Source organism: Musca autumnalis, unplaced genomic scaffold (assembly GCF_047663935.1).
Source record: "Musca autumnalis isolate F117 unplaced genomic scaffold, ASM4766393v1 scaffold_2, whole genome shotgun sequence".
In the NCBI taxonomy this organism is placed as follows: Eukaryota; Metazoa; Arthropoda; class Insecta; order Diptera; family Muscidae; genus Musca; species Musca autumnalis.
Window position 1 is genome coordinate 255,575,626 of NW_027411755.1, and position 15,836 is coordinate 255,591,461.

The 15,836-nt window shown below is 32.7% G+C and overlaps 1 protein-coding gene across 14 annotated transcripts in view; it reads left to right on the forward strand.

Moving 5' to 3' along the window:
- Ndae1 (Na[+]-driven anion exchanger 1) overlaps positions 1-15,836 on the forward strand; it is a 192,292-nt gene that overhangs the window by 165,985 nt on the left and 10,471 nt on the right. For 8 of the 14 annotated variants that reach the window (XM_073971531.1, XM_073971536.1, XM_073971534.1 and 5 more), the window contains 4 exons: positions 2,058-2,370; positions 2,441-2,683; positions 13,577-13,842; positions 14,065-15,131. In XM_073971531.1, coding sequence (XP_073827632.1) covers positions 2,058-2,370; positions 2,441-2,683; positions 13,577-13,842; positions 14,065-14,218 — 976 coding nt within the window. In that variant the 3' untranslated portion in view covers positions 14,219-15,131. Of the gene's footprint in view, positions 1-2,057; positions 2,371-2,440; positions 3,254-13,576; positions 13,843-14,064; positions 15,132-15,836 lie in introns of those variants that run through there. The other 6 variants (XM_073971539.1, XM_073971537.1, XM_073971541.1 and 3 more) reach the window with 4 other exon arrangements.

Consider the following 15,836-nt stretch of genomic DNA (forward strand, 5'->3'; position numbering starts at 1 on the left):
ATACGACTTCATGAGTCATATACTCTATAGTAGATGACTTCGTGAGTCATATACTCAAAAGAAGATGATTTCGTGAGTCATGTACTCTAAAGTAGATTGCTTCGTGAGTCATATACTCTACAGTAGATGATTTCGTGAGTCAAATACTATATAGTAGATGACTTCGTGAGTCAACTATTCAATAGTAGATGACTTCGTGAGTCATCTACTCAATAGTAGATGACTTCGTGAGTCATCTACTCTATAGTAGATGACTTCGTGAGTCATATACCCTACAGTGGTAGTGACTTCGTGAGTCATATACTCTATAGTAGATGACTTCGTGAGTCACATACTCTCTAGTATATGACTTCATGAGTCATATACTCTATAGTAGATGACTTCGTGAGTCCTACACTTTAATGTAAATGACTTCGTGAGTCATATACTCAAAGGAAGATGATTTCGTGAGTCAAATACTATATTTGAGATGACTTCGTGAGTCAACTATTCAATAGTAGATGACTTCGTGAGTCATCTATTCTATAGTAGATGACTTCGTGAGTCAACTACTCTACACCATTTTCACATGTAATTCGAAGAATTTCAGTTGTAATTTGATTATTTCATTTGAAATTCGAAACATTTTACTTGTAATTTGAGAATTCCAATTGAATTTCGAATTATTTCATTTGTAATTTGAGAATTCCATTTGATATTCGAATTATTTCATTTGTAATTTGAATTTGTTCATTTGTAATTCGAATTATTTCATTTGTAATTCGAATTTTTCCATTTTTAATTTGAATCTTTCTATTTGTAAATCGAATTTTTTCATTTTAAATTTCAAATGAAGAAAATTCAAATTACAAATGGAACAATTCGAATTACAAATGAAATAATTCAAATTACAAATGAAAAAATTCAAATTACAAATGAAATAATTCGAATATCAAATGGAATTTTCAAATTACAAATGAAATAATTCGAATTCCAAATGAAATTTTCAAATTACAAATGAAATAATTCGAAATTCAATTGGAATTCTCAAATTACAAGTGAAATGTTTCGAATTACAACTGAAATTATTCGAATTACATGTGAAAATGGTGTATAGTAGATGACTTCGTGAGTCATCTACTCTATAGTAGATGACTTCGTGAGCCATCTACTCTATATTATATGACTTCGTGAGCCATCTACTCTATAGTAGATGACTTCATGAGTCCTACACTTTAATGTAAATGACTTTGTGAGTCATATACTCAAAAGAAGATGATTTCGTGAGTCATGTACTCTATAGTAGATTGCTTCGTGAGTCAAATACTATATAGTAGATGACTTCGTGAGTCAACTATTCAATAGTAGATGTCTTCGTGAGTCATCTACTCTATAGTAGATGACTTCGTGAGCAATCTACTCTATAGTAGTTGACTTCGTGAGTCATATACCCTACAGTAGTAGTGATTTCGTGAGTCATATACTCTATAGTAGATGACTTCGTGAGTCATCTACTCTGTAGTACTCTATAGTAGATGACTTCGTGAGCCATCTACTCTATAGTATATGACTTCGTAAGTCATCTACTCTACTCGTGAATCATCTACTCTATAGTAGATGACTTCGTGAGTCATCTACTCTGGAGTAGACGACTTCGTGAGTCATATACGCTATAGTAGATGACTTCGTGAGTTACATATTCTCTCGAGAGGAGGTCTTCGTGAGTCATATTCTCTAGAGAAGATGACTTCTACTATTATGTATATGACTTCGTGAGTCATGTACTCTATAGTAGATGACTTCGTGAGTCATCTATTCAATAATAGATGACTTAGTGAGTCATATACTCTGAAGCAGCTGACTTCGTGAGTCATCTGCTCTATAGGTTCTGACATCATGCGTCATCCACTTTGTAGTAGATTACTTCGTGAGACAACTACGTTTTAGTAGATGACTTCGGGAGTCATCTACTTTGTAGTGAGTGCTTTCGTGAGTCGTGTACTTTGTAGTAGATGACTGCGTGAGTCAATTTGGCCAACTTCTTCTTACTAAAATATTTCCCTTAATTGTCCTTTCAGGTTTGTGGCCGCCACTGTACTTAGTATTAATCACGTCAATTCACTGAAGAAAGAATCTGAATGTTCAGCACCGGGTGAAAAGCCACAATTTTTGGGAGTGCGAGAACAACGTGTGACACACATTATGATTTTCCTTAGCATTGGCTTGTCCGTTTATTTGACACCGATTCTGAGTCATATTCCTATGCCGGTACTGTTCGGTGTCTTCTTGTATATGGGTGTGGCTTCGTTGAAGGGTTTGCAATTCTTTGATCGTTTGCTGATCATGTTTATGCCAGCTAAATATCAACCGGATTATATGTTCCTGAGACAGGTGAGTGTAGAGTGGAATACCTTTTTCCATGGAATTTCTTAATATAAATGATGTTTTCTATTGTTTCCAGGTCCCCATCAAACGTGTCCATTTGTTCACAATTATCCAATTGGCTTGTTTGATTTGCCTGTGGCTTATTAAGTCATTCTCGGCCACATCTATTCTCTTCCCCTTGATGTTGGTGGTTATGATTGGTATACGCAAGGCTTTGGATTTGGTCTTTACACGTCGTGAATTGAAAATTCTGGATGACATCATGCCGGAAATGACAAAACGCCAGGCAGCTGATGATCTACATCAATTGGATGCTGAGGTGGGGTGCTTTAGAAAAATGTTACCTTGTTTTGGTGGTAGTCGTACTTCTGCTTCACATCCCGAGAAATCCTCTCCAAAGAAGAATGGTAGCAAAATCAACATGGCCAGTTTTACACAGGCCAATGAAAAGGAATTGGAAGCCCAAAGTGCATTGTTGAAGAAATAAGTTGTGTCGCTCCTTTTTGGTGAAGGAATTGAAAGGCCATGTTTACTTTGCTACTATGCCATGCTGTTTCCATTCACACATACACTCTTCTGTTGAAGTAAAACCACTTCTACCCTAATACTACTACTTCATTTACGTTTCTATGTATGTGTATTTTGTGTTTTATTTCGAGATCACTGTTAGTTAAAACGTTCTTTTGAAATGCACTGTAGTCTCCACCACCAACATCGCCAAAACCACAAAACACTGCAACAAAAAACGAAAGAAAGCAACAAAGTTTTGTGCTTCACTGTAATATTGATTTATTTTATTTTTTGATTTTTAATTTTTTTGTTTTTAAAATCAGTATTTGATTATTTTATTTTATTTTTTTCGTAATTTTAAGCTAGTTTAATTATATATATTTTAATTATTACAATTATTATGTTTTTAATATAAATATTAAATAATAGTAATAATATTAGTTTGAATGCATTTATAAATATTTACAAATTTAACACAATTTGAGTCTGCAGCATTCTAATTAATCGTAGTTCGTGTTCTACAAAATTTTATCCCATCTATGTATGTTCTAATTTTATTGTTTCTAACTAGAATATGTACTTTCTCTTCTCTTTTTGTTGTTAAAAGAGAACAAATTTTAAAATTTTTATGAAAATTTATTTGTATTTTATGCCATAACAACGACTAGAACCAGCTTTTAGTCATGTTTTTTATTAATTTAATTACTTCTTCCTCCTCCTCGTCCTGTTTTTAAATGTGTGTTTTTTATCAAAAGTTTATTTTTAATTTTAGAAAATCGAAACGTTGTACTAAGTCAATATAGAGAAAAAGTACCTAAAACGTATTACAATTATACATACATATATGTGAAAGCTATACATACAAATACATTTTATATATTTACAACAAAGAAAAAAACCACCCACAAATATATGAAACACAACAAATATATATAAACAAATTTTACCTAAATGAAAAAAGACAACGATTTTGTAGCGCATCCATTTTGCATTAGTCTCCATTCAAAAATTATAAAAATTACATTCTACATAGATTTTATTGTAACAAATAAAATAAAGCATAAAACAAAGAAAATAGAACAATTATACAAAAGCGACAACAATCTCTGGAATTACATTACATACATACATATATAAATTAGCAAACCATTGACCACATATAGGAACTTTACACGAATAGAATACATCAGGAAGTAGTGAAAATCCATTTGAGTTTATACATATATTTGCCAAACAGAGCTTTGAAATGGAACCACTTGTTTTTTGCATATTTTTTAATTGGCTATTTGTTTATATAGTCGTACCTAGTTAAAGAACCTGTTTCGTTCAATTACTACCAGGTTGTAGGGTTATCCAACCAATAAGAGCTTTCAACTACAAATTGCACAGTAATTTTCGCCACGACATTGTATGACCTGCAATGCCAATATTATGTACATATTTCCATTATTTTTGCAATTTATTTTTCTAAACCTAAGGCATTTTCAAAATAGATCTTTGTTTGTTTAATATTTCGGACACATATTTCAATGGACTGAACTGACATTTGACATCTTGCAAAAAATAATAGAGGTTATTTTTGTATTCTCGGAAGGATTCATTAAACCCTCCAACTCTTAGTTATGGAAAATCAAACAAGCAGAAATGTTAACAAATGAAAAAGTATCAAGTCGACTTTGCCAACAGAGAAACTTTCATATATTGACAATAGGTGTGTCTTTTTACGTGATACTTTTGGTCTGTTCCTTTAATTTTGAAAGTGGTAAAACCGGCAAAAGTTGCAAAAGTTTTAAACAGCTCCCATTATGAATTGTATGGTGTCTGAAGTAAAGGAACGCTTTTCGAGTAAAAAGTGGTAAAACTAGAAGATTCTTGCACGTAAAGGAACAGAGCTTTTGTAATAATTATTATGAAATGTTAAAAGAGCGAAATGAGAGAACAATTTTGACAGTTCTTTGCTGAGAACTTGCTAAAGGTTGCTAGAAGAATTTTTCCCAGCAACATTTAGCAAGGTCGATCAGCTGATTTTCAATCACCTGTTGTCAATGATCAGATGTTCAATGTTTATGTGATATTTGTAGAAAAATACTGCAAATAATGCGATTCAGCTATATTTATTGATTATTTTATTAAAAATTTAACTATTTCTTATTTATTTTACTTAAAATTGAAGAAGTTCTTTAATGCTTTAGATTTAGTTTTTCTTTCATACATTGGAGCCAATGTTTTTCTTTTGGTAATCGACTGTTAACAAGTTACTGAATAAATCTTACTGAAAAAGTAAAAAGACAAAGCTAATATTGAATACCGGCCAAAATCCCTTTCCCAATAATTACTAGACAGCGGAATTTTATGCAACCCCTATTTTTGGTCCGATTCATGTCAAATTTTGGGACTGGGCATATTTTTGGCTTCTGATTAAATTGCAATCGAAACATATGACATATGCAAAATTGTGCAAAATGCATAAATTTTTGCATATGCAAAATGCATAAATTTTTGCATATGCAAAATTTATGCATTTTACATATTTTCTTTTGCAACAAATATTTCAATATTTCATTTTTCTGTTTAAAATTATTTTCAGGCAAGTCAATAAAATATAGAAATGTATAACCACAGCCTCAACCTTCAAAATATCGAAAATCGGGGGGCATCGTTCTATGGGGGATATATGAAGGACTGAACCTAAACCGACAAATTTTAGGTGGAATGTTGTTTATCCCCAAGGAAGACTTAATACCAAATTTCACCCATTTTGGCGGGATATTGAGGCCACAACCTTCAAAATACCGGGAATCGGGAGGTACCGTACTACGGGGGCTATATGAAGACGTGCATCTATACCGGAAAATTTCAGGTGGAAAGTTTTATACCCCCAAGGAAGACGTAATACCAAATTTCACCCATTTCGGACGGATATTGAGGCCACAACCTTCAAAATACCAGAAATCCGGAGGTACCGTACTATGGGGGCTATATGAAGACGTGCACCTATACGGAAAATTTCAGGTGGAAAGTTTTATACCTCCAAAGAAGACTTAATACCAAATTTCAGCCATTTTGGCGGGATATTGAGGCCACAACCTTCAAAATACCGGAAATCCGGAGGTACCGTCCTATGGGGGCTATATGAAGACGTGGACCCAATCGGACAAATTTCAGGTGTAAAGTTTCATACCCCTAACGAAGACTTAATACCACATTTCAGCCATTTCGGTGGGATTTTTAGACCACAAATCCTTGTATATATTTTTGCATATGGTTTTGCATATGCTCATTTGCAAATGCAAACATGTACAAATATGTCAAAATATGCACGATATGCAAACATTTCTGGGCCTAATTCGTTTTATTTTGTGATAAAGCGAGTTTCTGTCTAATCAGATTTTCTCTACGACCATCCTAACCATATGCAAATGCATTAGGATTCCGTTGTCTAATAATTACATATTTATTTAGGAGGTTTTCAGATTTTGTGACCCTTTTTGGACGTATGAATTTGCCGATAAAAATATATTTGGATTGAAGCTCAAGTGCTGAGGAGAAGGTACATGAAGGTATGGACCGACATAGTCTCTTTTGGAAGTGGGTTTTATTTTGGGAATCATTTCTTTTCGATAGGTGGCGCGCCCTCCTGTCATTTCAGTTGGTCACCGTATAAATTAGTCAGGAAGCAGGGACGAAAAACATTATGTCGCTTTAAACAGGACCACAAGACATTTAAACATAGACATTTAAACAAAAAATAATGTACTAGATATCCTAAGCAGAACACCGATATCGAATCGAATCGGCTGATCCATTCGAGAGTTATCGTTCGGTCCAGCCTTTACACATGCCATATAGGTTTTTTTTTACAGCTTTCGAGCTTTTTTCTCAGGAAGTATGGGTTTGCCCTTAAAATAAAACTTGTACCGTCGCAATGGGGGCAGCGAATACAAGTTGTTTCAACAAAAATCAAAGGGATACGAGAACAGCTATTAAACGGCACTTTTCCAAAATATTGTGCCGAACTTTATCTATGTCTGGTAGAAATATTACGATATGCACAAAATATGAACCAAATCGGTTAGTCCCTACGGGAGTTATCGTGCACATAATATTTGCGACAAATTATTGGCATTTCTTCGAACTTAAACTAAGTTTGGACAAAATATTTTGAAGGAAAAAATTTTGGATCGAATCGGCTAATCCGTTCGAAAGATATCATGTGCTCCATCCATCGTAGGGGTTTTTATACCTTTCGGGTCATTTTCTCAGGAAGTATGAACTTGCACCTTAAAAAAACTTGTACCGTCGTAATACACGGTGCGCCTTAACTTAATTTAAATGAAAGGTGCTTACACATGGGAAGTTTTTGTGGATTTTGAAACTACAATGTTCATAGATGAGAAAAATCAAAAAACAAGAATACCGACAGAAGAGAATAAACTTGTCGAAGAAAAGAGAATAATATTGTTCAATTGACAAAAACTATGGTTGTATCTGTCAAAAACAATTGTTGTAATTAACAAAAAACATTGTTGGAGTTACAATGCTGCATACGGAATCTAACAATTTTTAAAATACATATTTTGTTCTTCAAATATTGTTGAATCAATCATATTTTTTCTCTGCGTGCACTACCTAGCGTTGAAAGCCAAACTCATAACTTCAAAGGCAGCACAAAAAAGCGTTTGTCATGAAGAAATACAATTCAACGGCCAAATATCCGTTATTGTATAAAAACACATTTGCATTTGAAAAACCAAAAGTTCTAGGACAGAGAAGCCATTACACAGTCGATATGTCTGAAGAGCTGCCCAACTAACAGCGGAACCGGTCACATAATTTGGTGACTGTGTGGGTTCGAGTCCTTGGCTTTCCTTATTTACTTGCAAAAAATTTCGATCATCAAGCTTAACTCTAAACGAGAAAATTAATAGAAATGTGCTTATACCTGGGAAGTTTTTGCGGATTCTGAAACAGCAATGTTAATAGATACGAAAAATCTAAAAACAAAAATACCGACAAAAGAGAATAAAGTTGTAGAAGAAAAGATAATAATATTGTTCAATTGACAAAAACTATGGTTGTATATTGCAAAAAGAATTGTTGTAATTAACAAAAACCATTGTTGGAGTCACAATGCTACATACGGAATCTAACAACTTTTCTTCAAATATTGTTGAATCAATCATATTTTTTTCTCTGCGTGTACTTGGGGTCTATAACTATTATGAGGCAGATTTTGGTCGTATAATAGGCTGGGGGTATAAAAATCCTCCATTTTATGCTGGAGGACATAAAAAGAAAGGAGTAAAAAACATTATCCTCCACCATGAAGTGTTCTAAACTAACCCCCAATAATTCGCAATAATTTAGGCATCAATAACTCTGCCCCAGTTGACATACAGACCTAATTTTTCGTAGACGCGTTCCATATTTAATAAAGAATTCCTCATATAAAAATCAGCGATCTACATCAGCGATCTGTTTTTTACGAAAACAGGGAGTAAGATGTAATAATAGTTTCCTTTCCTTCAAAGGGTTACGTTATAATAGATAATAAAAGAAACCCACTCATTAACGTTGGAAATACGAAGAATAAAATTATAGTTATGTAGATAGATGTCGCCGTGGTGCAATTCCCGCAGACAGACAGACAGGTCAAACGACATCACAATTTTCAGCGGAGGCAACAATGCCCTTAGCGTAATGTAGGCGATATTTCTAAGTATTTAAACCATGTAAAACTTCTCTACCGGCGGTGCACAGCGGCCTAAGAATGAAAAATTCCAACTTTGGTCCATATCGGTTCAGATTTGGATATGGCCGCCACATACATATGTATATCTTTCCCCGATTTTGCTATAACTCAATAAATTTTAATTGAATAGCTTTCAAATTAAATACATATGTGATATTTTCTTAGGTCCATGATCTGTTTTACCGATTTTGACAAAAATCAGTTCAGACTTTGATATAGTCCCCATATATCATTATCCGATTGAATAGCCTTCAAAGTTTATATGCGATAATTTCTAAGGTCCCTGTTCAGTTTCAGTTTGCTTTTAACAAAAATCGCTGCAGATAATAACGGCCCTTTTGCTTTTTAATATTCCCTCTTTAATAACCTGCCTGGAGTTGCCACATAATTTGTTTGAATTTGAAATAAATTTAATTGAAACTACACTTTTTCAGATGTAATTCGATGTAAAATTGTAATTCGAGAATTCTATCATTTCAAACTCTCCCTTGCCGTAACTCCAACTAAAGTTCGGCAATTTTGCTCGCGAGAAAGAGAAACAAATCAAAATTCCCCATTAGTGTATGTGCTGAAAAATCGGAACATTTTAAAAAACAAGCACAGGAAATTCTTAAATGAAATATTGCTAAAAATCGGCAAAAAACTGTTTATTGGGGAATTACAACTAAAATTTTTCGAACTACATCTAAAAAAGTTGTATAGTCATGTCAAAAGTTATATTTCCAAGAAATTGTTTAAATGCAGTAGATTGAACAAAAGTGCAATATAATTTACCTACAAAAGATTTTGAGGAGCTATCTATATATATACAAGAGCTTGGTGATGAGTGAGTGACTGACAGATCATCGCCCAGACGAAACGGCTGAAGCTATAGCGAGAAGAGCTAGAATTCTGAAATTTGGAATGAAGGTCACTGATGGAGAGTTAGAAAGATGTACCAAAGGGTTTTTGGAAATTCGAACTACAAGTGTACGAAAATTACTAAAAGTTCTAAATTTTGTATCAATTAGGAGGGTTGGCGTTTTTTGTTTGGGATGACGACTTCTATTTTGTTTTTCAAAATAGTCAGGCTTAATCCCATAGTCGTTGTTTTAATATTTTATTAAAACAACTTTAATTTATTAGTGGGAAAAAATTGGCAATGTTTACCAAGGGGTAAGGCAGGGAATGCTATAGTTTCAGATCTCGCCACAGATCTTCATCAGTTCCCTTATTTCTTGTTTTTCAACAAGAAACTTTTTATACCCAAGTGTCAATTGCTAGCTCAAATAGATACGTGTGCAAAGTAACGCTCTGATCGAGAATTTCTTTGGCACTACCTAAACTCTAGCAACTTCACTTGCAAACAAAACCAAATCTTTCCCACTGCTATGCGTTCGTCGATTCTCGACGAAAAAACAAACAGTATGCAATACCAACAAATTAGTTATGTGTTTTTTCGTCGAGAATCGACGAACTGATGAAGATCTGTGGCGAGATCTGAAACTATAGTATTCCCTGCCTTACCCCTTGGTAAACATCGCCAATTTTTCCCACTAATAAATTAAAGTTGTTTTAATAAAATATTAAAACCACGACTTTGGGATTAAGCCTGACTATTTTGAAAAACAAAATTTTGTATCAATTGTATATTTTTAACGGATAAAGTTAGAATCTTGAAATTTGTTATGGGAATCAAGGTTAGGAAGTGGTTTTGATGTAAGGAAATGGTTTGGAAAAGTCGTACTTATGTGTACGAAAAGTACTAAATAGTACTGAATTTAGTACAACTGCGATTTGGGTGAACGGATAGAACTGGAAACCTGAAATGTGGAATTAGGATTACTGTTGAAGTGTATGATTTAGATATGGAGGTAGTTTTTGAATTTGTGTGAACGGATAGAACTCTTGAAAATTGGAATTAAGATTACTGTTGTAGTACGGGATTGAAGTAGTTTTGGATATTCGTACTTAGGAAATGTAGTAAATGGTACTAAATATGGTACAATTAAGATTTGTGTGAACGGATAGGACTGGGATCCAAACATTTGGAATTAAAATTACTGTTGGAGTAAAGAATTGAGGTAGTTTTGGAAATTCGTACTTATGTGTACGAAAAATCCTAAATGGTACTAAATTTGGTACAATTTGGATTTGGGTGCACTTGAATTTTGTGGTGGTGTGGAAATTCGTAAATTTGGGTGAACAAATAGATATTGAATCCTGAAATTTTGAATTAAGATTACTGTTGGAGTATAGAATTGAGGTAGCTTCGGAAATTCGTACGTATGGGTACAGAAAGTATTAAATGGTACTAAATTTGGTACAATTTGGAATTTAGTGAACGGATAGAGCTGGAATCCTGAAATTTGGAATTAATATTACTTTTGGAGTTTAGGACTGTGTGAGTTGTGAAAATTCGTACTTATGGGTGCGGAAATACTAAATTTGATACAATTTGGTTTTCAGTGAACGGATAAAGCTGAAATCTTGAAATTTGGAATTAAGATTACTGTTGAACTATAGGAAAATTTGAAAATTCGTACTTATGGGTACGAAAAGTAATCAATGATACTAAAAATGGCACAATATGGATTTGGGTAAACGGATACAGCTGGAATCTTGAAATTTAGAATTATTGTTACTATTGTAATATAGGATTGAGATAGTTTTGAACATTCGTACTTTTTTGTTTTGTTTTTGTTGTATCCTACTCCACACTGTGGTAAAGGGTATTATGTCTTTGTGCATAAGTTTGTAACATGCAAAAGGAAAAGAACTAGACCCATAGTTCCCTTTAGGGATATACATAGAATAACTTTCTGAGTCGATTTACGCATGTTCATCTGTCTGTCCATGTATTTTTGTAAACAAAACAAACAAATACTACCAGTACGCATTTATTGTCCGTTTCGCATGAAAATATGGGAAGAAAGTTGTTTTGGCCCAAGGACGAACCCTATTTATTTTAGAAAAAATCGGTTCAAATTTGTATATAGTCCCCATATATATTTCGGCCGATTTGAGGTATTTGATGCACCAAACAGGCAAATTCTTTCCGAATTTGATGCAATTAGGAAAATATCACCGCATTTGGACTAGAAAAATGTTTGCCACATTGTATTGAAATCGGTTCAGATTTGGATATAGCCCTCATATATATGTATTTTCGGCCGATTTGAGATATTTGGTGCACCAATCACACTACGTGTGTCCAATTTTAATAAAATTTGAAATATATGACGGAATTTGCACTAGAAAAAAGTTTACAAAATCAAATGAAAATTCTTGTTTCGAGCTTGAGGTCTTTATGTGTTCTTTATTTCTTCTCCAATATTTCGGAATTAAATTTATTTACTAAAAAGTTTAAAATAAAAATAATTTTAAAAATAAGTTACAGTGTTTTATTTATAAAAGCACTAAAAACTAGAACATAATCGTTCAGCCTCAATAAGTATATTCTTCTTCATTGTGGAATCTCTGAAATAAAACGCTTGCATTTAAATTAAATATGATTACAAGCGTTTTATTTCAGAGATTCCATCATGAAGAAGAATATACTTATTGAGCCTAAGCGACTATTATCTACTTTTTAGTGCTTTCAAAAATAGAACACTGTAACTTATTTTTAAAATTATTTTTATTTTTAACTTTTTAGTAAATACATTTTTTGACCACTGAATTTTTGACACTAAAACACTGTAACATAATTCTTTTAATTATTTTTTAATAATTATTAATAATTATTTTATATAACAAAACTAGTTTCTTTGGGGAAACTTTCTTAGAATCGTTTTTATTTTCTTATATGATATGGTTTTGTATCCGCTGTCGAATGTTTAAACTGGAAATATGAAATAAAAGTCAACTCCTCCGTAACTCCTTCAAATTAATTAAATAATTTCGTTACATTGTCAATTTGAATCGAATTTGTTCCATAGAAGCTCATATCTTACTAAATTTTCTTTAATTATTGTATAAAGTTTCACTATATTATTCTATTACAAAAAAATAATAGGCTAGTTATATATTAAGCTAATGGTATGTTTAATTTAACAAATAAAATAAAATTCGCACAAAATATACAAAATTCATTATCACACTTATTCTTTGTACTTTCTTCATATATATTTTCACATTATTCGAAATTATATTTATTTTTGGCATTTTATTGTTTTAATTAGCATACTAAAATTGAAATAGGGGGTTATTTTCAAAGCTATTCCAGTGTAATATGCTCGTCGCATAAGAGAGGCCTTCAGAATCGATTCTAATAAGAAATGTTGTTTCTGAAAAATCTTGCAGTCAGAAAGGATGGGGGGTTTTCAAATAGGAAAGTGTGCTTTAAATGCTGTTCCAAGGAGAATAGATTCCTTCACGACGACTAAAAAGGTATACATTAAAGGCAATTTCAACCATGTTCTTATTTTTTACTCGCCCACATTTGTCGTGTTTTAAAAGAGAGCGTCATTCAGCGCCATTTTTGTTTAAAGAGAAGTGATCATTTTACAACTTTTTTGTGTACGGGAACGCTTTTTCGTGTAAAATGTGTAAAAGAGGTAAATTTTTTAAAAACTTTTTAGTTCTGGAACAAAGTTATTATTCAAAATGTTTAAACGTTAAGTTTATTATACAATTTCATCAAAAAAATATTTTATAAAGAGAACAACATTTTCGCATACACCTTATTTAGTCTGAGATTCCCCTCTTGCTTTGTTCAATAAAAATTGGCATAAAAACATAATTTTGATTTTAAACATCAATCATATTCAACCTTTTCTAATATCTATTCACAAAACTTCACTAAAGAACTTTTTGAAACTTCAATTATATTCACTTACCTATGGCACCTATATTTCCCATCATAAACCTAAGCTAGATGTCTGCGCAAAAACAAAACAAGGTCAATAAAAAAATAAATAAAATACAAACACAAAAAAAAGCAAAAAAACTATGAATATTATTTTTAAGGATCACCATCAACACCACCATCATCATCATGATCGATATGATAAATACAACTCTACAATAAATCCGGGACCAACAACAATCCACATACCGTTAAAAGTTGATTCTAGCGAATCGTCAGCTCTGGCGAATCAACAACAATCCAAATCTGTAAATGTACCCCAAGAGGTTCAAAGTATTTGGGAGCAACTGCATGAAGATGGTAGTTCAACGGAGCAATTAATAATACCAATCAACTTTAAAGTACGACAAGTTAATGGCAGTCATAAGTAAGTTCAAGTCGATTTCTTTTTTGTTCTTCAACAGCAAATAATTTTAGAAACATTCAATTCGACAAATTTAGAAATTAGTTAATATCCATCAAAGAAATAAAGCTAGAAAATTGTAAATTGTATGTTTCATTTTTTGTTTTTCGTTCTTCTCGTTATTCTCCATTTATGCATATTTATCACTCATTTAATATCCCCAAAAAAAAATATGGAAAAATACAGTAAACAATCTCTGACCACCATGAACGAAGAAGAGGAAAATTCAAAAACACCTGGAAAAGTCATTTGTAAGAATTCTTCAAAAAGTGACACTCTCCATGTTAAGGAGTCATCAAGTGATGCCGATAATAGTAAAAATGTTATAACGCCGGTATAAGGCGCCAACTCAATCAGAATTATTAAGTGTTGTTTTTAGTATGAAAAAAGAAAAAACAAAACATGCGCACAGTGGAATCGCACAAATAACAAATTGTATTATTCAATGTAAGGAAATCAGTAAAAAATTAACAGAAAATACCTTTTTGTAAGGGGAATAAAGTATTTTTGTTGTAATGAACTTTGATCGCTTTTATGGATATAACAAAAAATATGAAAGGATATAGGAAGGACGAAAAGGCGCTTTTAAATATCATGTACGATGCGTATTTTTTTAATATTTTCTTATTATAAAAATTGTTCTTAAATGGAATAAAGTTCACAAAGGTTACGTTCGGAAGATATACCTTCAAAGACTATTCCACTAAGAAAACTTGCTTCTGGAAACTCTTCCAGTAAGAAAGGTGTGATGATGTGAAATGTGCTTTATAGACAGTTCCGAGAAGAATGGATTGATTCATTGGTGCTATCAAACACGAAAAAGTGTTATTTAAAGACAGTCTCAATCAAAGAGCATAATACGCCATATCTACCCACACATATCAGTCGTACAACAAGTTCGAAGATGAGCGTGGACAATTGAATTATGATATTAAAAGTGTATAAGCGACATATGCGTGATATGTATGGACGCCAGTCGTTTGTGGAATTAAAAAATAAGAAATCGAAGACCCGTAAAATAGAGAGTTCCACAAGGCGGGGTGATATTTCCGCAACTGTTTAACCTCAACCTTTCTGAAATTCCAAATCCTCCAGAAAAATAACAATCGCAATGTGTTAGGGATAGGTAATAGAAAGCAATAAAATCGCCAGTAATGAGGTTAAAACCGTCAAAATACCGAAAATCGGGGGGTACCGCTCTGTGGGGGCTATATATAAAGGAGTGGACCTGTACGACAAATTTCAAGTGGAAAGTTTTATACCCCCAACAAAGACTAAATACTAAAATTCAGCCATTTCAGGCTAAAATCTTCAAAATACCGTAAATCGAGAGGTGGGGGCTATATGAAGGCGTGGACCTATATCGACAAATTTCAAGTGGAAAGTTTTAATCTTCCAAGGTAGACTAAATACCTAATTTCAGCCAAAACAATATTCATTAAAAGAGGGCTTTTAATGTAATTAGGAATTAGAATTAAGTTTAAAAAGAGACTTTCAGACTCACCCCTCAACCATTTAAGATCCTTCAAATATTTTCATATTCACAGAATCTACAGTTCTCCAGAAATTGATTTTTGGGTATTTACGGTGAAAATATGATTTTATTCCTGGATCCTATTAATTGAAAGGCTGATAGTAAGTTAAGTTGTCCCGCGGCTTCCCTGCCAGAGAAATATACGTCAATGTAAGTGACCTCTTTCCACAGTGAACTTTAATATGTTGAAAACTTGTTTTACACAAATTATATTGGTTGATTTGAAATCCATATAAAATATTGGTATCAGCCGGTTGCTATGTCCTACCTTGTTCAATGGTAGTAGTACTGGGAGTAGATTCTCGTTCTAGTTTTATCCTTAGGACCTAGACCCTGGATTTTCAAATATATTCTTCAATTTTTAAGTATTTTCAATACATATTTTGAAGATGATTCCCAGCATGTTTATTTCTAAGATAGTTTA